We start from the raw sequence: 25,378 nt of genomic DNA on the forward strand, positions 1-25,378 counted from the left end.
GCTTATGATTTATTATTTATTATTCGCTATTTATTAATTATAATTATTTATTATTATTTATTGGTTATTATCTATTGCCTATTATTCATTATTTATTATTTACCATTTACTATTTGCTATTTACCATCTACCATGTGTTATTTATTATTATTATTATTATTATTATTATTATTTATCATTTATTATTCATCATTCATTATTAATTGATTATCATTGTTATTGTTATAATTATTCGCCTTATTAACAACAACAGTGTTCCACTACCTACTACTATTTAAATTTATTTAGGACATCATCATTTCCTGTCACATTAAGTGATTACTTGTGATTGATCCATTTACAGCAGTTTTAATTTTCCACGATGAATACATCGACTTATTCATACGAAGCAACGCCATTTTCAAACGATTGGTTCAATGCGAAACATATGGGCCAACAATCTGAGCACCTTTCTGTTGGTGTGTTTTACGATGTTTTTTTTTTTTTTCGAATTCATTTCAATTTTAATCCCTTAGATTTGTTACAAATAATATTATGAATAAAAGAAAATTGGACAATAACTTAAGATTTGATAAATGATCATTAATTTTTATTTTTCTTTTTCAAACTTAATTTTTCAGTATAATACGAGAGATCAGAGGTTAATCATTTTACTCATATTTCAGTCTCAAATGTATTACTTTAGTATTTCAAATCGTTAGAAATTTCAAACATTGCAAAAAAAAAAAAAACATTTCATGTTCATTTCTTTTGTTTTTCTTCAGCTATCATATCAGTTTCTTTCTTTTTATTTTTATTTTATTCAAAAATTAAACATACAATATACACAAATTATAAATTCTTTTTTTCTGTTAATTTTTTTTCGACAATTTCAGAATTTTTATGGAAGAGATGTTGAAGGGCAGAGTAAGTAGATTCTTTTTGTTGTTTTGGATTAGATAAATTCTATATGAGATGAATTTAATACTTTTGATATATGCTTCATTTATCAATCATTTGGAAGCATTCTCATTAAGTTTGAATCATTATAAAATTTAGTAATTATTTAATCTTACTAAAATATATTGTGAATTTAATACGATATGATATGATATGATAGTTTGGATGAAAATATCATATGAAATATAAAATATTTAAAATTTTTTTAATATTTAATAATAAAACATTCGAGTTTTTGATGTAATATATCAGTTATTTTTTTTTTTTTTCAGCGATAGATAATGTAGTAATAACTGAATTGGGTATCAACTAAAAGTTGTAAAATGCATCATACAAACTATTTTGTTCATTTAAAAAAAAAAAAAAAAAAAGAAACAAAGCAATTTTGGGACCAGTTTTGTTATAGATAATTTTAATTCATTTTCTCGCAAAAGTTGAGTGGAAAATTTTTGATCATTGCTTCTTTCTTCTTTCTATTTTAATTTGTTTAAATTTTTTTTTTTTTTGAAATTAAAAATAGCTGAGTAGCTGACTAACTGAGTAATTAAAAATGAGTAGACTAAAAATAGCTGACTTATGAAAAGTTTCCTTTTTATATAGTAATATATTACTATTACTATTATTATTATTAAATAATAATAGAGTGAATCGTTTTATTACTTCCTCTCTAATCAATTAGCATCATTATCTTATCAATATAACAAAATGATAAATCATTATCTTATCAATATAACAAAATGAGGAAAATAAATGGATTTCAAAAAAATTTACGAGTAATAATTTGCTTAATGAGTCATTTCAAAAGTAGAATTTTTTGAATATAATGAATAAATAATGAAGTACATTTGATAATTTTTCTAGAAGATTGTTAGTTGTTAAAATTAGTAGAAATTTTAGGATATTAGAAAATTGATTTATGCATTATTAATTATCAGTTACAAATTTCTTAGCTAATTTCTTAAAATTCTGATCTCGCAAATACTAAATTGATTGAAATGAATTTTATTTATTAATTTGTTCACTAAATTTATTAATTTGATTAATTGATTGATTTTTCGCTAAATTTCTTCCAATAATGTTTTTTTTTTTTTTTTTTTGACCTTTTTTCCCAAAGAGAAAAAATTTCTGCATACCTAAATTTCTTCATAAATTTCAAATTGTTTTATTGCAGAAGAAAAAATTGGAATATAACCTGTAAATAAGTATTAGTGTTACTCATATTTACAAATACATGAAAAATTTGTTTCTATAAATTATTTTGAAATAACTATCATCAAAAAGTAATTCAGTTCTTTAATGCTTATTTCATATCTATTTAAAAAAAAAAAGAAGTGTTAACTCCAAAGCAAATATAGAATTATTCAATAAGGTATTCTTTATCATTAATGAATTTTAGAATTTCATTGTTAATTCGTCACATTTTTATATTAATAAGAATAATTCAAGCGATTGTTGTACACATTAATGAATTTCTTTACTTCAATTCCTTTTATCATTTTATTTGATCCAATTTGAAAAAAAAAAAAAATTTTTTTTCATAATTTTGATGACGAATTTGTGGAATTTAGATGGGAAAGAAGAAAAAAATGATGTGAAATATTATTTATTATATGATAAATGAAATAATTGTATGCATGGAATCACTGATTTCATTATTTGTGAGAATTAAAATTTTTTGCGGTCAAATTCTTCATTTTACATGTAATTTTTATAAATTTCTAAGAAATTTTTTTTTTTTTTTAATTTTTTTCTCGTTGAATAAATGAATAATTGTGTCTCAAAAATTTTCTTAATTTTTGTACAACAAAATTTGAATAAAAAAATTTAAATCTAATTTAATCATTGTTAAAATTATTGTCAATCTCAGTTAACGTAGGAAAATGAGTAAAATGATGATAGCATTATGAACAAATTCTAAATTAACTTCTAATCAGATGCATAAATTATTCTTGTAAATTTGAGAATTTTTTTAAAATGAATAACTGAGCATTAATTCAACAAAATGAAATTTTGTACATTTTAAAAATTCACAAAATGATTCTCCTCATAAATAATTGTTAGATTTTATATTTTATTTAGTAATCATTACTAATCTCATTATGAGCTAATATTTGACTGAATCAATTCTTTATTGTTTTTCTTTTGAAGTACTCTTTTTTTTTTTTTCATTTAGATAAGAAAAAAAAGATAAGAACAAAGTAAACAAAAATATTTTGTTTGTAACGATTAAAAACAATTATACTGAGTTTATTTTTCATAAAGATGTGAATAGTTGTTGTTTATCGATTGCAACAATAATAATGCGCTAATTGCTTAAAATTGAAATCCGGAAACGTTTTCGTATTTTCGGATTTCTCTGCAATCATTTACATCTGTCTAAAATTTTTAACAAAATTCTTAGAATCTTCATTTTCCTAAATGATCGTCGAAATGCTCATCTAAATACTTGCTTTTATTTCTCGCTTTACTCCTTTTTGGCAGTAACAAAGTTTTAATCTGAATTTTTTCACTTGCAATTTTACATCTGAAAATATTTAGTTTCAAAAAAAAAAAAAAAAATTTAAAAATATTTGAGTAAAAATTTCATCCATTAAAAATTGTGATTTTTCTAATACTAAGAAAATTTTGAAGATGTTTTTTATTGGGAAAGAATTGTTAATGTGTTGACATTGTCTAATCTGTTCTGTGTCGTATGCTAATACAATCCAGTCCAAACATTGATTACTTACTTCTTATCACTACTTCAAAACATCACCTTTTTAATGCTAAGTGATATGCATGTAATAACAAAAGTGAGTTAAACTTAATAGAGAGGGATTGAGGTGAACTGATCTAGTATGATTAGGCTAGTGAGGTGAACTGATCTAGTATGATTAGGCTAGTGAGATGAACTGATCTAGTATGATTAGGCTAGTGAGGTGAACTGATCTAGTATGATTAGGCTAGTGAGGTGAACTGATCTAGTATGATTAGGCTAGTGAGGTGAACTGATCTAGTATGATTAGGCTAGTGAGGTGAACTGATCTAGTATGATTAGGCTAGTGAGGTGAACTGATCTAGTATGATTAGGCTAGTGAGGTGAACTGATCTAGTATGATTAGGCTAGTGAGGTGAACTGATCTAGTATGATTAGGCTAGTGAGGTGAACTGATCTAGTATGATTAGGTAGTGAAGTGAACTGATCTAGTATGATTAGGTAGTGAGGTGAACTGATCTAGTATGATTAGGTAGTGAGGTGAACTGATCTAGTATGATTAGGATAGATTTAAAAGAGGGATTGCGATAAACTGATCTAGCATTGCTATATTTGTCTTCATTTTGTCTAAATATAGCAAAAGGTTAAGCTTTTTATTAAATTATCAAATTACCCTCTACAAAATGCTCATAAATAATATCAAGCTATCATCAGTTCAAATTATTACACTCAAATATTTCTATGAAATAAATTAGTTGAGAACAAGAAAAAAAAAAATGTTATCATAATTTTTCGATGATCTTTTATATTGTCAATGATCTCTTCAAAAAAATGACTATTTTTAGAGCAATTGCTCAGTTTGATGAATCAAATAAATGCATCAGTAAAAGGTGGACTATTTAACGCTCAACTTGCTAATCAGATTTTTGTTCTTTGTCAGCAACTCAAATTTTCTGGACAACTTCTCGAGCAATCTCATAAAAGTTTGTTTTTCTCTTATAATTCATTTTTCAAAACTTTAGCGTTTCTTTTTTTTTTTTTTTTTTTTTTTTTTTTTTTTTAAATTTTATTATTTGGTACACAAATAATATATGAAGAATAGTAGAAGTAGCTATATGGAAGAAATTTGATGACAGTATAATGCAATTGACATTGGTAAATATTACTAAATCTATTATCGTATCGACTTTATGACGCACATTCATTGTTTCTAAATTTGAAAAGTAAATATAAAATGACAGGTGACATTAAATGTAACTTCTATAGATGAACTGAATCGAGTTTTCGTATCTTTGCGACAAGCTTGTTGTCGTGATAATGGTCAACTTGGGACGCCGTGTCGACTCAAAATGATGGAATTGGTGGAATTACGAGCAATGGGTTGGAGACCAAGCCTAGCACATACACAATATTATCTTAATCGTCCTGAACAACAACAGCAACAAATTGGTATCTTTTAATTTATATTAATTAATTTGCATATGAATTAATAATGCTTCGGAAAATATTTGGTAAGTGAAAAGTTGATAATTAAGATTAGTTAAGAAGTGATTAGATGACTTACGATAATTACTTTAACAACAGTCTTAATATGATGATAACAAAAAAAAAAAAAAAAAATTGATATAAATACTATAAATGACTTATCATTTACTGATATCGATATCAGTAAATTGATTTGAGTGAATTCTTGTCCTTTCATTTATTTCTGTTGTTTACATGCTTGAAATTCTCATTAATTATTTACAGATCCTGCACCAATAAGTGCTCCACCATTCGGTACAATCCCGGTAAATCCGTTTGGTAATTTTGGCGGTCCTTCACCACCACTTTATGTTGGAAATGATGTAAACAATGCAGTAATCACTCCACAACCCACACCAGCAAGTTTCTATCTGATACCAGCAGCTGCTGCTAGTTTGTTTCTTTTTTCTTTTTTTTTTTTATTTCCATGAAAATTTAGCATGACTTTTATTTATTTGAATTTTTTTAATAGAAGTTAATTCATATTCATGCACTGATAATAGAGTAGTGAGTGATAAGTTGAGAAAAATTATCAAGTTAACTATATGATTAATAACAGTTTAAATTGTAGTTTAATTTTATTTATTTGTTTATCTTTAAACTGTTACCAAAGCAGTAAATAATAAGAATGCTAACATAAAACAAATAAAGAAATGAAGAAAAGAAAAAGTTTCACTTCAAATATCAAGATGTTATTAATAAGATATAATTATTAACAATTTAAGATGTAATTTAAATTCATTATCTGTTTAGGTGGATGGGCTCGACCAATAATAGCTCCCGGTGTTGTACCATCTGGTAATATTTTGCCTCAATTAACACCAATTGATGTAGAAGCTTGGGCGAAAGCTAACAAACAACTGCAACAGACAAAATTGAAAGCAAAAACACCACAAAATCGTGTTCCACAGTTACGCGAGGAAATGGTGATACGTAATAGTGATTCTGGCAAAAGTAAGTCAAGTCAATCTTGTCAAAAAGTTTGATTTTAATTGAACCAATTTATTGTAATTCAAAATTTTTGTTTTTTTCTGTGCATCATATTTCCAAATTTTTGTCATTCATATGCTGAAAATGTCATCGAACTAATTATTACAGAAAATTCAGGTCATTGTATAATAGTGGTTGGAATAATTTAAAATTACATAAATTATATGTCAATATTGTATGGGATATGGTCTAATCTAATTAGTTTTTCTTTTTTTTTTTTTTTCTTTTATCTTTAGGATACTTAATAGAGTAGCTAATAGTAAAAAAAAAAAAAAAAAAATGGAGCTCAAGCTAGAATGTTTGAATTGAAATGTAACTTTGCAGTTATGGGTGTTAAAGGTCGACGTGTAGCAGTAGTGGAAGAATTAAGCAAAACAGTAATATCATTTCAAAAAGTTGATTCCAAATGTAAGGATCGTACATTGACAATAACTGGTAGTAATCAAGAATCGATTGATTATGCGAAACGTCTCATCGAGCAAACAATTCGTCGAAATATTTCACCTAATCGAGTAACCGTTTATTTTTTTTCACGTTTCATTTTATAGTTACAAATATTGTCTGTAGAATTTTTGGATGTATTTCTAATGAAAGTTATTTTTCTTTGCTACGGTATAGCTATCATTTATGTTTTCAAGCCAACTTTGCACATCTTTTGATTTTATTTAACTCAAGAAATGATAGTTGCCTATTTGGCTTTGCTCAAGTATTTTTTTTTGGTCAAAACATGCAACTTTGGTTTTATCTATTATTTTCCTGATTAATTATTAACATCTTGGATGTCTTACTGATGTTTTATGAGACTCTTTTAATTATCATCTTCTTGTGTAGGTGATGAATTTTTTTTTTGGATTTTTGATAAACTTAAAAATTTATTCTAGACTGAAGCAAATGATGCAGAAGTTGATGACAATGATGATGATGATGATGATGATGATGATGTTGGGATATCAATCGAAACGACACAAGATGGCACTTTGAAATTGTCGTGTGCTGATCCACAAGTGCTTCAGGTTATTTTTTTTTTTATTAAATTTTTAATAAACATACTATAAAGCTAGACTAATTCCGTATTAATATCAGTGTTTCTGTTTTTTGTTTCACTTACTAAATGAATTTTTCTTTGTCTTTGCAAATTTCAAATTTACAATATCTGAGAATTAATCCGAATTTTCACTTTATTTTCTAGTTCTAATACTACAGGCAGCGCAAGCAGCTCTGAGTGAATATTTAACAAGAGTTGGCCGAAACCATTCGCGAATATCAGCTGAAGAACGTGAACAGCGCAAAGAAAGGAGAAAATCAATGCCACTGCAGTCCTCATCAAATCGCCAAATTGCTAAGTTTGTTATTGACAGGAATTTTTTTTTTTTTTGATTTAATAGTAGGTGAATAACAGAAGATTGCTGAAATTTTACATTTATCAGAAATGAGGAGGAGGTTATTTTTGAGATGAATGAGTTAATCTTTCTACTCTTTCACATGCATTTTTTATAAAATATTTCCTAAATTGTGAATAATTCTGTAGAGATGATTTAATTTGTTAAATTATTTTAGCATGATGCTAAAATATTTTTTTCTAATTATTTCTTATCATTAGTTGTTATACATTTCTAGCTATTATGTTTAATTTTAGCTGTGACAACTCACCGGTAAGTACTAGTAGCAATGTGCAATGGCGTTCTTCTGGTAAAACAGGTAGTACACCAAATTTGACTCAATTAAATAATGCCACAGCTGGTAATGGCGATGTGACAGAAATAAAATTAAGCAAGCAGCGTTACGATCGAATGCAATTATTGAAATTACGTTCAGCTGCCGGATATTTGGATTCGAAAACGACTGCAACCATATACGAACTCGAAATTGGACGTACCCAGCGTACTAATGTACTTTAAATATTTATAATTTACACAATTTGTAAGAAATTTCATTCAAAAAAAAGAAGAAAAATAGAGAAATGTTGATGACTGAAAAAAAAAAAAAAAATAATCAAATTGTATGTTGCTTTCTCATTTTTTCACTTCACATTGTATTTATATGAGTTCACAAATTTCCAAAATTATATGATTTTTCTTACTTTACTTTCGACTGAAATGGTATTTTCTGAAATAGTTTTGTTTGGTATTACAGATATTTATTTATTTGATTTTTCTAGTTTTCACTTATTTTCAAAATTATCTACATATTGAACTGGAATATGTGCATCATAGCAGATTGAAATATGACTTGATGAGGTTTCATTAAAAAGTAATCGATAAGAATATTCGGAAATCGATCATTTTTTTTTTATGCTTTTGAGGAAGTTTTTGAAGAAAATTATTGGTTAAAATTAATCACTTGCATTTTGGAGATCTGATTTTAGGTATTATTCTTTCTACTATTGAGAAGCTACTATTTCTATTCAAGATCAGTTATCCTTGCGCATCCTGGCTGAAATTTTTTTTTTTTTTGTAAAGTTTATTTGAAGAAATTCAAATTACTCTGCTTTATAATTATATTAAGAAAAGAAAACTACTACCCTTAACATATTTGTTGTTTGTTTTCCACTTTCGCCAATTGTTTTTTTATGTTCCCAAGTCCTATTTTCTTAGATTACACTCTTACAGTTTATGGTACTACATATGCCTTATCAAACTTAACAGTGGTAAGAATATTATTATTGTACTACGTTATCACTGTATCATAATTTCTAATCAACGTATTTTTTTCTCATCAAGAAATTATTTCATTTTGTTCCCAAAAATTTTTTAGGAAATTAGCTGTTTGAATTTGTCTTCAAACATATGTTTTATTCTTTACTTTTTGGTGCTACTGTATTGCTTACAAGGAAATCACCATTACTTTTGTTGTGTGTTATCAATAAAGTTCCGTAAACATTTCAGAAATTTTGCCAATCCCTGAACATAAATCAAGTTGGGAAGTCATTGGGCAAATAGAGGGAATGCATAAAAATAAGGTATTACTGGCACAGGATGTTCTCAAGAGTCTAGGTTTGCCATACTTCATTATGCTGTAACCATTCAGTATGCATATATATATATATGACATGGGTTTATCTTGAAATAATCGATATTCAACGATTAACATTTTATTTTAAAAATTGAAGCATAATTAATTTGTTCCGTAATTACTTTTAAACAAGATAGGAAGCACAATGTGAAAAAATAAAAACAAATAAATTACATGGATTTTTTCTTTTCAAATGTATCAATCAATAACAAAAAAAAAAAAAGAAAAACAGAAGTAAAACATTCAGTTTCTATTTTTTAACAGAATATTTGCGATAACAGTGAATGAGCCTGTTGTAATCAATATGAATGCGTTAAAAAGGTGGCGGTCCATTGACGAATTCTAAGGATGGATCAAAACTTCGTGCGAAATTATTGAGCAACTGGCAACAACTTTCATCATCACAGTGTGGTACAAGACATGCTGCACCAAGAAGTAATACAAGCATAGCCTGCAAAAAAATAGTATGATACTGTTCATTTAAGATTCCACTACAAAAAAAAAAAAAAAAAATGAACAACTATTGATTGCATTATTTCTGAATTATCTTGAAAATTGAAAAATAAGTTACGCCATTCAGAAAGATTTATGCTTCACAGATATGAAAAATAAACCTGAAGAGGCAATGCAGTACGAAGTATACGTCTCCAACGAGAACGTTGTCGTACGTAATGTACACGTCCTGGGCTTGGATCATCTGGTATTGGTGAAAGTGCAACAACATCAGATGATGCAGAGACCTCAACGGCATTTTCTACATCGCTTTCTTCTAGCATCACCTGCAACTAATACAATGAACCTTCTGGCTTTTTCTCGTCTTTATCACTATTTTTGATATTGCTAATATCAGTTAAAAATAAAATATGACGAAGGCACATTTTAATAGCTTCTGCTCTATGTTTTACATGAAAATGAAAAAAAAAACCGGATATATGAATCAAACCTAGATCTTTTTCATTAAATCACTTTTTTCGAAAATAGTATCTTACATTCCCATCATAAATGAGCTCTTAAAACTTAATCCTTAATCCTAAACCCTCAGACATAATCATAATTCTAACTGCTGAACTACATTAGTGATTAAGTCCATTGCCGTCCTTTACTTACAGATATAAGCGAAGCTAAATCTCATATAAGTTAAGCAAACCAGAGGGAAATTCTATTAAATCATAAAACACACTTCATCATCAGGTGTTTCAAATTTGCTCACATCATCATCGTCGCTAGTGGCAGAACTGGGGCTAAGGTCATATAAATCATCATCAAATGGAATGCCCTGTTCACGCAGTACATCTCGTGGATAATCATTAGGATATATTGCTGCCAGTACTTCTGCTGCCGCATCAATATCATATTCTTCAGTATCCGTAAGTTGTAGTCGTTTTAGTCTTTCTTCAATTTCTTCTAACTGTTCGAAATTACGTTTAGTTGTAATATCCTCTTCTTCATTCAGAAAGATTCTATTAGCATTGTACTTAGTGATATCTTCATCTAGTGTTTTCAAATGCGCTCGAATACCTTCCAACTTTTGCTCCAGTTTCTGAAATGAGCACAACTTTCTTTGGTATATGTTACAAAATATTCTTTATATGGTTGATAATGTCAAGTACTATAGAAACATAAAACGAAACCTAGAAGAGTTGTCTTTTTTTAAATGAAATTCACTCAGTTCTACTCTTAGCATTTAGTCAGAAAGGCCGTATTATTTAAAAAGCTTTTAGGTACAATATTTTTTCACAACAAAAGACCTTTTGTAGACAAGCTGATATGTTCTGATTATCGAATGCATTTCTAATAACGCCAAGTTCGTCTGATATTACGAGTAATGAATGCATAATTTCCTCTCTTACTCGGAATTCGGCGGACATAGAATCCAACAAATTCTAAAATCCAGGATATTTTCAAATTATTAAAAAAAGCATTTCCGAAGACAACTGGAAGATAGTAACCGATAAATTAAAGGTTTCCTATAAGTTAGCATTCATTCAAGAATCAATTCGGATTTCTGATTATGGAATTTTATCAGGAAAGCTTAATTTAGTTGTCATCACTTTACATTAAGCTCAACAGATCAAATTATCAAAAAGAATAAGAAGAAAAACCTCGATCTTTTTCTCAAGTTCACTTGCTTCCTCGACAAATGCTTCTCCCTCTCGTCGGGCGCAGGCTAGCGGATGAAGTTGTGAACACAAAGACAATAGTCGTGATGGTAAATCCGCGAGAAACGACCACCTCAGGTAGAGGGCCTGAAACAAATCAGATATTCGGTAGTTTAAGAAAATTTCTGAAACTTGTTTAAAACCAAAAGACAAGATAAGGAGTACACTAACGAAAGCCTTGAGAAATTTTTTGCATGTTACAGCAATCCTAAGAGGTACACCACCCTCATAATAATAATTAACTTAAATCAGTCATATGAAAAAAAAAAAAAAAAAACCTTTAAAGCTTCCAAATCATCAAGCATTTTATCAAATCTTCTCACTCCTCGTCCTTCAATTTCACATATTTGCCTGCGTATATCGTTCAGTTCTTCTACTGCTGAATCACGTTCTTTTACAAAATTTTCCCACATAAGAGCACGTTTAGACAATTCTAGTTGCAGATCTTTGCCTTTGTCAATTAGTTCACATAGCTGAACAAAAACCAGTGACTGTTCGATATTTGGTTCCTTGCGTAAATCGAATATCTTTTCACTAAGAGTGTCAAATTTCTTTGAGACAGAATCGTAAGATTCTGGAAGAGATTCTGAATCGTCCAACAATTCCTGACCATTCTTTATCCATTCTACCAACTCACTGTGTAATGTCTTACAATCGACAGATATCCTTTCATGCGCAAACAACTGGGCACGCTTTTTGTCGAAATATTCATGATCTTTCTGAAACATATCACTTAAAAATTGCATTTAATACGACATCCAACTTAGTTAAAAACCTTACTCATCTATAAAAACTTCACTATTCAATCAGAAAAAAAAAAACCTCTGCATGCTCCAAAACCTCATCAATTCTCGACAAAAGGTCTTTCTTCTCGTCGCACTGTTCCCTATCACATTCAGAGACTCCAACATGTGAAATTTTTTCCTTCAATTTTAGAAGCTTCTGCACACCGGACTATAAAAAAATCGGATCAGTTCAACGAAAGCGCACGCAGAAAACAATTAAAATAATTTGCTGATATTCATTCTCCACAATCAGTCAGGTCGTCGATCTCAAGAAAAGACATAATTTTTCTTCGTTACCATGAGAATACTAAAGTCGAATTTATACTAAAATCCAAGTGATGTATATTATAAATAACGAACTTACATTTATATCACATAGTTGATGATCAAGTTCAGATAGAGTAATTTCATCAGAAATAAATATTGGCATTGATTGCAATGATGAGAGTTGTATTTCAATTTCATCTCTAATTGCATTGAATGATGCTAATGCTGCAAGCTTTTCTCCAACTGCATCAGCTAACCGTTTTAGAATATCATTCAGTTGTGCCAGTAATCTATTACCATCCTCACGTAACTTATTACCTTCATCATTCATCGGAATATTTTCTAGCAAAATTTCAAGTTGATGTTTCTTTCCTTCAAGCTCACTTAATGCATTATTTTGTTCTTCAACTGTTTGCAATGGTATTTGTTCCATTTCATTTATATAATGTTGCACATTTTCGTTGATCAAATTTATCTCCGCAGTTGTGGAATATAATTTGGCACGATCGGTTAATTTCTCTTTCTTATCATCAAGTGCATTTTGTAATTGTACAACACGATCATAAAGATCATCACTTATTAATGCACGTTTTACCATACCTTCCGAATTATGTAATTTTCCTTCTAGTTTTTCAACTTTTCCTTTCAATTTTCGCAAATTTTCAGTTAATTCACCAATGCTCATCAATTGTTGTGATGGCTCATTTATGCTATCAACTCCAATAACATCATCACCAATTGAAGTTATTGTCGATAGTATTTCATGAACATTTTGCATCAATTCTTGCTCCTTTTTCATATCTTTTTCCAGTGGAAGAAGTAAATTTTTAATCTTATTCTTTATAATATCTGCTTTCTTTAATAAATTCTCTCTGAGCCCACGTTCAATGATATTTTCCATTGCTGATGTTGGAATCTGATTCAGAAGTGAATGCAATTGATCGATATCTTCCATAGCAATTGATAAATCTTGTGAAGTGATATATTTGTTGAGAAAATCATCAGCTTTTTGTTCCATATCATCAAGCTGTCGTTGGATATCATCAAATAGATTCTCCTGCTCCTTTGCATGATTCAATTTATCATTCACACGTGTTGATAAATCATTATATCGATCTGTTAGTTTATCGACATCATGATAAAGCTCTTTAATATTTTCAGTTTTTACCGGTAGTATTAGATCTCTGATACGATCCGATTTTTCAACTACCATTGGTAAAATTATATCTCTGAAATTCTTCAATGAATTCATCGTTCCTTCAAGCTTTTCAAAATCATTTTCGGCATTAATAAGAGTTTGCTTGAAATCATTGATTAAACATGATAGATTATTTTCAGCTTCCAATTCTTGCTTCTTTCTCACAAGCTCATCGTACCATTGTTGGAAATTTTTGTTCACATCTGATAAACGATTACCGAAATCTTCAACTGTAAAAACAGGCTTCAATAATGGTGTTAATTGTTCTTTCAATTCGTATAATTCTTTCAATGATTCTTCTAATTTATTAACATCATTAAGCCTTTTCTCAGCAACGGATAATTCACAACTGGCATTTGGAATTTCCAGTTTATGTGCATCATTTTCAAGATCCATCAACTGCTTGTTTACATTATCCGCTATTTCGTCAAATTTATTCAGCATATCAAGTCGATCTTCTAAAATTCTTTCAACATTATCATATTGCTCATTTAGTGTTGAAATTTCATCAATTACTTTCTCACGTAATGAATCCGTATCTGGTATTGTTTCCAATTTATCATATGCATCTTGTAATACTGTCAAATGTGATCGACCATTTTTGAGATCATCAATTGCTTTCTTCAAATCGTTTGTTGTTGCATTAGTATCATTTTCAACTTTATACGCTTCATCTACCATATAGTGTAGCTCTTTCGTTTCGTTGTTAATTGTTGATTGTAATGTTACATAAGCAGCTTCATTCATCAATTGCTCTTCAGTTTCATTCAGAAGATGATTAACATTTTCATACTGATCAACTATAGATGATATTCTTAAATCGTTTGAATGTTGCACCAGTTTTATTGGTTTCCTTTCCTTTTCTTTCAATTCTTCCAATATATCACTTACTTTTGCAAGTTCATTTTTTAATTCTTCTAATCGTGCAGCATGTGTTTCATCATATGGTGCACTACGAACCATTATGGCACAATCATTTAATTTACTCAATTGGTTGATCAAATCGTTTTGCATATCAACAAGTTGCTTTTGTGTTGAAACATCTTCAATAAGCGATGATAATAAATTCTGAAATAATTTTTTTCTAACTAAAAATTTTTCAAGATCAATAAATGATAAATAATCATAAAATATAATATTAAATTTAAATTACGCAAATTGAAATAGAAAAAGAGAGAGAAAGAGAAAAAAAAAAATTATATATAATTAAATACCTCAATATCTTTGGCAGTTTTTTCAATTCTTTGCTTCATTATATTGATTGCAGAATGATAGTTTGGTAAATTTTGCACTACATTCTCTTCAATATTGATCGTTTTCTTTAATAATTCCATGATCTGTTTCTGTAATCCTTCTAATATATTTATATCGTTTGTTGCTGTTGTATACGATTGTGGTTCTGTATAATTAATAAATAATCTTTCCATATTATCATTAATTTCTCGTATTTCATCTTCTAATTTATCGTAAGCAATTTTCCAATCAGCGAATGATTTCTGATGATTTGCAATAGATTCCCGTAAAATACGTAGCTTATCAATAAGAGACATTGCTTCATTCAACATCATATTGCCATCATAATCTTTTAACTTATCCAATGTTGAAATCATGAATTGCTCCAAATTTTCAATATTTTTCGCTTTTTCTTCAATATCTTCTAGATTATCAGCATTTTTTACATCATATGTTAGCAATTGATTAGCTAAACATATTTTTTCTTCTAATTCTGCAAGCTCAGATTGTACCATTTTCATTTCCTCTTTTTCTGCTAGCTTCTCATCCAATTTTCTCTGCAAAAATATAATATATTAATGATTCAAGAATGTTGAAAATGATGATGATATTATAAAATGTAAGAAAAAACGTTCATATTTTAATTTAAGGAAGCAAATTTACCTTGCATTTTTCAGCGAAATTTTGTGTATTTTCAAGTTCAGATTGAAGTGATGGAAGATTGATGCTCTCTTGATGCGATCGAGAAATAAGCTCATTCATTGGTGGTAAAATTTCACCAAATGTTTCATTTAACGCTGATTCAAATGCATTAATTTGTTCATCAATATCGGTTAATGCTTTTTTATTCTTTTTTGTTCTTCCTTTTTCCGATTCTTTCTCTTCCATTATTGCACTCAAGTTTGTCCGTATCACATTCATACGATTGAGTAATTCGGCTAGTTTCATTTCGATTTCTTTTTTAACTGCATCACGCTCAACTTTATCTGCTCGTAATTTTTGTACCTCTATAGCTAATATTTGCGTATTTTCATCTTCTACAGGAAGCTGCTGTAATTGTTCTTCAACTTTTATCAATTTCTCTTCATCATATGGTTCGGTACGCAGCTTTTCTAATTCCATCTTGATAATCATTTCTTTTTCTTGTTTTTCTATTTTTGACAGATTATCCAATCGTTCTTTTACAAGCACGTAAATATGATTCAGTTGTTCGGCTAATGTTTCAATTGATGGTTGAGATATACGAGCAACATGAATACGAATTCGTTTTGCTTCATCATCTTTTGCTTGTAAAAATTGCAGCTTAGCTTGTAATGAAGGTAATTGATGATTTAGCATCTGAAATAAAAAATGAAAATAATTCTTTTTTTTTTTTTTTTTAAATTAAAAATATTATCAAATTTAAAATAATAAAATTAAAAATAGAAAATTTTTTGATCAAAATAACCTCCTCAAATTGTTCACGATTAATCGATTCCATTGAAAATTTGCCATTAAGATATTCTAATTCTTGAGCCAATTGTTGAGCAGATTCATTCAGAATATTTTCATCGTGTAATTCGCTATTTATCAAAGATATGAGATTTTCATATTGCTGTTGTGTTTGCTCAACATCTACATCATAAAAGCGAACATCTGCATATGCAGTTTCCAGTGGATGTAACTGTTCGGAAAGGCTTTGCAATTTTGACATCACACTACGTAAATCATTCAATTCATTAGCTGCTTTCTAAAATATCAGCTTATATAGTTCAAGAGAAGAAGAAAACTAATCAATTTCATAATAAAATAAGAGATGAAAATTTTCGAGTATACAAACCTTAAGTTTATCGAGATCATCAATTACTTCTTCACATGATCTAATATGCTTATTTCCAATCTCATCAAGTGGCTTTCGTTTTATTTCAAGCTGATCTGTTGCATTATCTCGTTCATCAACAAACTGTAACCATAGATTGGCATGATGTGACAAATTGGCTTGAAGTACTTTTGCATCCTTAACAGTTGCCTTTAAACGTATAGCCATTTCGTCATTTTCCAGCATTGTTTGAAGCAATTTTGTTGCCATTTCAAGAGGGCTCACAAATGCATCCATTGTAGTAGTATATATAGTTGGAATTGCTTCAGCATCATTTAGCACTTCTTCACCTTCTTTAATTAAAACGTTCAATTCATCATACAAATGATTGCCATCTTCATGCATTTTTTCTGCGATACGCAAATCACTGATTCGTTTCTCTACCATTTGTTGACCATCCTGTAATTGAATAAAAATAAATGAAATTTCAATAAAATAAATATAATTTTATTCATATCAACACAATTCAACATGAATATCATTAAATTTTTACCTTTAGATGATCCAAAGCTTTTTCGATTGTATGAAGAAGATTCTGCTTTTCGGTAATTTTGTCCACATCAAGATTTCTTTCATCAATATCATCGATTTTATTTTTAAACCTTTCCAAACTAATAAATTTATCCTAAATAAATAATAATAATACTTTACTATAAGTGATCAATACTAATAAAGCAATTCATTTATGAAAAAAGAAAGAAATATTTAAAGGCAAAATAAATATAAATAAAATAACAAACTTACATTTATATCACACAATTGATGCTCAAGTTCAGATAGAGTAATTTCATCAGAAATTAATATTGGCATTGATTGCAATGATGAGAGTTGTATTTCAATTTCATCTCTAATTGCATTGAATGATGCTAATGCTGCAAGCTTTTCTCCAACTGCATCAGCTAACCGTTTTAGAATATCATTCAGTTGTGCCAGTAATCTATTACCATCCTCACGTAACTTATTACCTTCATCATTCATCGGAATATTTTCTAGCAAAATTTCAAGTTGATGTTTCTTTCCTTCAAGCTCACTTAATGCATTATTTTGTTCTTCAACTGTTTGCAATGGTATTTGTTCCATTTCATTTATATAATGTTGCACATTTTCGTTGATCAAATTTATCTCCGCAGTTGTGGAATATAATTTGGCACGATCGGTTAATTTCTCTTTCTTATCATCAAGTGCATTTTGTAATTGTACAACACGATCATAAAGATCATCACTTATTAATGCACGTTTTACCATACCTTCCGAATTATGTAATTTTCCTTCTAGTTTTTCAACTTTTCCTTTCAATTTTCGCAAATTTTCAGTTAATTCACCAATGCTCATCAATTGTTGTGATGGCTCATTTATGCTATCAACTCCAATAACATCATCACCAATTGAAGTTATTGTCGATAGTATTTCATGAACATTTTGCATCAATTCTTGCTCCTTTTTCATATCTTTTTCCAGTGGAAGAAGTAAATTTTTAATCTTATTCTTTATAATATCTGCTTTCTTTAATAAATTCTCTCTGAGCCCACGTTCAATGATATTTTCCATTGCTGATGTTGGAATCTGATTCAGAAGTGAATGCAATTGATCGATATCTTCCATAGCAATTGATAAATCTTGTGAAGTGATATATTTGTTGAGAAAATCATCAGCTTTTTGTTCCATATCATCAAGCTGTCGTTGGATATCATCAAATAGATTCTCCTGCTCCTTTGCATGATTCAATTTATCATTCACACGTGTTGATAAATCATTATATCGATCTGTTAGTTTATCGACATCATGATAAAGCTCTTTAATATTTTCAGTTTTTACCGGTAGTATTAGATCTCTGATACGATCCGATTTTTCAACTACCATTGGTAAAATTATATCTCTGAAATTCTTCAATGAATTCATCGTTCCTTCAAGCTTTTCAAAATCATTTTCGGCATTAATAAGAGTTTGCTTGAAATCATTGATTAAACATGATAGATTATTTTCAGCTTCCAATTCTTGCTTCTTTCTCACAAGCTCATCGTACCATTGTTGGAAATTTTTGTTCACATCTGATAAACGATTACCGAAATCTTCAACTGTAAAAACAGGCTTCAATAATGGTGTTAATTGTTCTTTCAATTCGTATAATTCTTTCAATGATTCTTCTAATTTATTAACATCATTAAGCCTTTTCTCAGCAACGGATAATTCACAACTGGCATTTGGAATTTCCAGTTTATGTGCATCATTTTCAAGATCCATCAACTGCTTGTTTACATTATCCGCTATTTCGTCAAATTTATTCAGCATATCAAGTCGATCTTCTAAAATTCTTTCAACATTATCATATTGCTCATTTAGTGTTGAAATTTCATCAATTACTTTCTCACGTAATGAATCCGTATCTGGTATTGTTTCCAATTTATCATATGCATCTTGTAATACTGTCAAATGTGATCGACCATTTTTGAGATCATCAATTGCTTTCTTCAAATCGTTTGTTGTTGCATTAGTATCATTTTCAACTTTATACGCTTCATCTACCATATAGTGTAGCTCTTTCGTTTCGTTGTTAATTGTTGATTGTAATGTTACATAAGCAGCTTCATTCATCAATTGCTCTTCAGTTTCATTCAGAAGATGATTAACATTTTCATACTGATCAACTATAGATGATATTCTTAAATCGTTTGAATGTTGCACCAGTTTTATTGGTTTCCTTTCCTTTTCTTTCAATTCTTCCAATATATCACTTACTTTTGCAAGTTCATTTTTTAATTCTTCTAATCGTGCAGCATGTGTTTCATCATATGGTGCACTACGAACCATTATGGCACAATCATTTAATTTACTCAATTGGTTGATCAAATCGTTTTGCATATCAACAAGTTGCTTTTGTGTTGAAACATCTTCAATAAGCGATGATAATAAATTCTGAAATAATTTTTTTCTAACTAAAAATTTTTCAAGATCAATAAATGATAAATAATCATAAAATATAATATTAAATTTAAATTACGCAAATTGAAATAGAAAAAGAGAGAGAAAGAGAAAAAAAAAATTATATATAATTAAATACCTCAATATCTTTGGCAGTTTTTTCAATTCTTTGCTTCATTATATTGATTGCAGAATGATAGTTTGGTAAATTTTGCACTACATTCTCTTCAATATTGATCGTTTTCTTTAATAATTCCATGATCTGTTTTTGTAATCCTTCTAATATATTTATATCGTTTGTTGCTGTTGTATACGATTGTGGTTCTGTATAATTAATAAATAATCTTTCCATATTATCATTAATTTCTCGTATTTCATCTTCTAATTTATCGTAAGCAATTTTCCAATCAGCGAATGATTTCTGATGATTTGCAATAGATTCCCGTAAAATACGTAGCTTATCAATAAGAGACATTGCTTCATTCAACATCATATTGCCATCATAATCTTTTAACTTATCCAATGTTGAAATCATGAATTGCTCCAAATTTTCAATATTTTTCGCTTTTTCTTCAATATCTTCTAGATTATCAGCATTTTTTACATCATATGTTAGCAATTGATTAGCTAAACATATTTTTTCTTCTAATTCTGCAAGCTCAGATTGTACCATTTTCATTTCCTCTTTTTCTGCTAGCTTCTCATCCAATTTTCTCTGCAAAAATATAATATATTAATGATTCAAGAATGTTGAAAATGATGATGATATTATAAAATGTAAGAAAAAACGTTCATATTTTAATTTAAGGAAGCAAATTTACCTTGCATTTTTCAGCGAAATTTTGTGTATTTTCAAGTTCAGATTGAAGTGATGGAAGATTGATGCTCTCTTGATGCGATCGAGAAATAAGCTCATTCATTGGTGGTAAAATTTCACCAAATGTTTCATTTAACGCTGATTCAAATGCATTAATTTGTTCATCAATATCGGTTAATGCTTTTTTATTCTTTTTTGTTCTTCCTTTTTCCGATTCTTTCTCTTCCATTATTGCACTCAAGTTTGTCCGTATCACATTCATACGATTGAGTAATTCGGCTAGTTTCATTTCGATTTCTTTTTTAACTGCATCACGCTCAACTTTATCTGCTCGTAATTTTTGTACCTCTATAGCTAATATTTGCGTATTTTCATCTTCTACAGGAAGCTGCTGTAATTGTTCTTCAACTTTTATCAATTTCTCTTCATCATATGGTTCGGTACGCAGCTTTTCTAATTCCATCTTGATAATCATTTCTTTTTCTTGTTTTTCTATTTTTGACAGATTATCCAATCGTTCTTTTACAAGCACGTAAATATGATTCAGTTGTTCGGCTAATGTTTCAATTGATGGTTGAGATATACGAGCAACATGAATACGAATTCGTTTTGCTTCATCATCTTTTGCTTGTAAAAATTGCAGCTTAGCTTGTAATGAAGGTAATTGATGATTTAGCATCTGAAATAAAAAATGAAAATAATTCTTTTTTTTTTTTTTTTTAAATTAAAAAATATTATCAAATTTAAAATAATAAAATTAAAAATAGAAAATTTTTTGATCAAAATAACCTCCTCAAATTGTTCACGATTAATCGATTCCATTGAAAATTTGCCATTAAGATATTCTAATTCTTGAGCCAATTGTTGAGCAGATTCATTCAGAATATTTTCATCGTGTAATTCGCTATTTATCAAAGATATGAGATTTTCATATTGCTGTTGTGTTTGCTCAACATCTACATCATAAAAGCGAACATCTGCATATGCAGTTTCCAGTGGATGTAACTGTTCGGAAAGGCTTTGCAATTTTGACATCACACTACGTAAATCATTCAATTCATTAGCTGCTTTCTAAAATATCAGCTTATATAGTTCAAGAGAAGAAGAAAACTAATCAATTTCATAATAAAATAAGAGATGAAAATTTTCGAGTATACAAACCTTAAGTTTATCGAGATCATCAATTACTTCTTCACATGATCTAATATGCTTATTTCCAATCTCATCAAGTGGCTTTCGTTTTATTTCAAGCTGATCTGTTGCATTATCTCGTTCATCAACAAACTGTAACCATAGATTGGCATGATGTGACAAATTGGCTTGAAGTACTTTTGCATCCTTAACAGTTGCCTTTAAACGTATAGCCATTTCGTCATTTTCCAGCATTGTTTGAAGCAATTTTGTTGCCATTTCAAGAGGGCTCACAAATGCATCCATTGTAGTAGTATATATAGTTGGAATTGCTTCAGCATCATTTAGCACTTCTTCACCTTCTTTAATTAAAACGTTCAATTCATCATACAAATGATTGCCATCTTCATGCATTTTTTCTGCGATACGCAAATCACTGATTCGTTTCTCTACCATTTGTTGACCATCCTGTAATTGAATAAAAATAAATGAAATTTCAATAAAATAAATATAATTTTATTCATATCAACACAATTCAACATGAATATCATTAAATTTTTACCTTTAGATGATCCAAAGCTTTTTCGATTGTATGAAGAAGATTCTGCTTTTCGGTAATTTTGTCCACATCAAGATTTCTTTCATCAATATCATCGATTTTATTTTTAAACCTTTCCAAACTAATAAATTTATCCTAAATAAATAATAATAATACTTTACTATAAGTGATCAATACTAATAAAGCAATTCATTTATGAAAAAAGAAAGAAATATTTAAAGGCAAAATAAATATAAATAAAATAACAAACTTACATTTATATCACACAATTGATGCTCAAGTTCAGATAGAGTAATTTCATCAGAAATTAATATTGGCATTGATTGCAATGATGAGAGTTGTATTTCAATTTCATCTCTAATTGCATTGAATGATGCTAATGCTGCAAGCTTTTCTCCAACTGCATCAGCTAACCGTTTTAGAATATCATTCAGTTGTGCCAGTAATCTATTACCATCCTCACGTAACTTATTACCTTCATCATTCATCGGAATATTTTCTAGCAAAATTTCAAGTTGATGTTTCTTTCCTTCAAGCTCACTTAATGCATTATTTTGTTCTTCAACTGTTTGCAATGGTATTTGTTCCATTTCATTTATATAATGTTGCACATTTTCGTTGATCAAATTTATCTCCGCAGTTGTGGAATATAATTTGGCACGATCGGTTAATTTCTCTTTCTTATCATCAAGTGCATTTTGTAATTGTACAACACGATCATAAAGATCATCACTTATTAATGCACGTTTTACCATACCTTCCGAATTATGTAATTTTCCTTCTAGTTTTTCAACTTTTCCTTTCAATTTTCGCAAATTTTCAGTTAATTCACCAATGCTCATCAATTGTTGTGATGGCTCATTTATGCTATCAACTCCAATAACATCATCACCAATTGAAGTTATTGTCGATAGTATTTCATGAACATTTTGCATCAATTCTTGCTCCTTTTTCATATCTTTTTCCAGTGGAAGAAGTAAATTTTTAATCTTATTCTTTATAATATCTGCTTTCTTTAATAAATTCTCTCTGAGCCCACGTTCAATGATATTTTCCATTGCTGATGTTGGAATCTGATTCAGAAGTGAATGCAATTGATCGATATCTTCCATAGCAATTGATAAATCTTGTGAAGTGATATATTTGTTGAGAAAATCATCAGCTTTTTGTTCCATATCATCAAGCTGTCGTTGGATATCATCAAATAGATTCTCCTGCTCCTTTGCATGATTCAATTTATCATTCACACGTGTTGATAAATCATTATATCGATCTGTTAGTTTATCGACATCATGATAAAGCTCTTTAATATTTTCAGTTTTTACCGGTAGTATTAGATCTCTGATACGATCCGATTTTTCAACTACCATTGGTAAAATTATATCTCTGAAATTCTTCAATGAATTCATCGTTCCTTCAAGCTTTTCAAAATCATTTTCGGCATTAATAAGAGTTTGCTTGAAATCATTGATTAAACATGATAGATTATTTTCAGCTTCCAATTCTTGCTTCTTTCTCACAAGCTCATCGTACCATTGTTGGAAATTTTTGTTCACATCTGATAAACGATTACCGAAATCTTCAACTGTAAAAACAGGCTTCAATAATGGTGTTAATTGTTCTTTCAATTCGTATAATTCTTTCAATGATTCTTCTAATTTATTAACATCATTAAGCCTTTTCTCAGCAACGGATAATTCACAACTGGCATTTGGAATTTCCAGTTTATGTGCATCATTTTCAAGATCCATCAACTGCTTGTTTACATTATCCGCTATTTCGTCAAATTTATTCAGCATATCAAGTCGATCTTCTAAAATTCTTTCAACATTATCATATTGCTCATTTAGTGTTGAAATTTCATCAATTACTTTCTCACGTAATGAATCCGTATCTGGTATTGTTTCCAATTTATCATATGCATCTTGTAATACTGTCAAATGTGATCGACCATTTTTGAGATCATCAATTGCTTTCTTCAAATCGTTTGTTGTTGCATTAGTATCATTTTCAACTTTATACGCTTCATCTACCATATAGTGTAGCTCTTTCGTTTCGTTGTTAATTGTTGATTGTAATGTTACATAAGCAGCTTCATTCATCAATTGCTCTTCAGTTTCATTCAGAAGATGATTAACATTTTCATACTGATCAACTATAGATGATATTCTTAAATCGTTTGAATGTTGCACCAGTTTTATTGGTTTCCTTTCCTTTTCTTTCAATTCTTCCAATATATCACTTACTTTTGCAAGTTCATTTTTTAATTCTTCTAATCGTGCAGCATGTGTTTCATCATATGGTGCACTACGAACCATTATGGCACAATCATTTAATTTACTCAATTGGTTGATCAAATCGTTTTGCATATCAACAAGTTGCTTTTGTGTTGAAACATCTTCAATAAGCGATGATAATAAATTCTGAAATAATTTTTTTCTAACTAAAAATTTTTCAAGATCAATAAATGATAAATAATCATAAAATATAATATTAAATTTAAATTACGCAAATTGAAATAGAAAAAGAGAGAGAAAGAGAAAAAAAAAAATTATATATAATTAAATACCTCAATATCTTTGGCAGTTTTTTCAATTCTTTGCTTCATTATATTGATTGCAGAATGATAGTTTGGTAAATTTTGCACTACATTCTCTTCAATATTGATCGTTTTCTTTAATAATTCCATGATCTGTTTTTGTAATCCTTCTAATATATTTATATCGTTTGTTGCTGTTGTATACGATTGTGGTTCTGTATAATTAATAAATAATCTTTCCATATTATCATTAATTTCTCGTATTTCATCTTCTAATTTATCGTAAGCAATTTTCCAATCAGCGAATGATTTCTGATGATTTGCAATAGATTCCCGTAAAATACGTAGCTTATCAATAAGAGACATTGCTTCATTCAACATCATATTGCCATCATAATCTTTTAACTTATCCAATGTTGAAATCATGAATTGCTCCAAATTTTCAATATTTTTCGCTTTTTCTTCAATATCTTCTAGATTATCAGCATTTTTTACATCATATGTTAGCAATTGATTAGCTAAACATATTTTTTCTTCTAATTCTGCAAGCTCAGATTGTACCATTTTCATTTCCTCTTTTTCTGCTAGCTTCTCATCCAATTTTCTCTGCAAAAATATAATATATTAATGATTCAAGAATGTTGAAAATGATGATGATATTATAAAATGTAAGAAAAAACGTTCATATTTTAATTTAAGGAAGCAAATTTACCTTGCATTTTTCAGCGAAATTTTGTGTATTTTCAAGTTCAG

At 28.8% G+C, this 25,378-nt stretch overlaps 2 protein-coding genes across 3 annotated transcripts; one reads left to right on the plus strand and one right to left on the minus strand.

The window, feature by feature from the left end:
- Positions 1-361: 361 nt before the first annotated feature.
- Positions 362-8,046, plus strand: Bma-mxt-1 (KH domain containing protein; the record flags this gene model as incomplete). The annotated part of the gene is made up of 9 exons (XM_043079675.1): positions 362-458; positions 4,480-4,617; positions 4,901-5,083; positions 5,384-5,551; positions 5,912-6,112; positions 6,473-6,660; positions 7,030-7,161; positions 7,352-7,491; positions 7,785-8,046. 9 exons carry the CDS (start codon positions 362-364, stop codon positions 8,044-8,046), a joined length of 1,509 nt encoding a protein of 502 aa, XP_042935609.1.
- Positions 8,047-9,473: 1,427 nt separating this feature from the next.
- Bma-anc-1 (myosin-like protein, putative) lies at positions 9,474-13,584 on the minus strand (the record flags this gene model as incomplete). 2 transcript variants are annotated; one of them, XM_043079676.1, is made up of 8 exons in its annotated part: positions 9,474-9,611; positions 9,775-9,939; positions 10,371-10,700; positions 10,909-11,043; positions 11,263-11,406; positions 11,598-12,038; positions 12,142-12,273; positions 12,469-13,584. In XM_043079676.1, the coding sequence occupies 8 exons, from the start codon at positions 13,582-13,584 to the stop codon at positions 9,474-9,476; spliced, it is 2,601 nt and encodes an 866-aa protein (XP_042935610.1). The 2 variants fall into 2 exon arrangements, with proteins under 2 accessions (XP_042935610.1, XP_042935611.1); XM_043079677.1 differs by having other exon boundaries at positions 10,341-10,700.
- Positions 13,585-25,378: the final 11,794 nt, after the last annotated feature.

Source organism: Brugia malayi, assembly GCF_000002995.4.
Source record: "Brugia malayi strain FR3 genome assembly, contig: Bm_v4_Chr3_scaffold_001, whole genome shotgun sequence".
Lineage (NCBI taxonomy): Eukaryota > Metazoa > Nematoda > Chromadorea > Rhabditida > Onchocercidae > Brugia > Brugia malayi.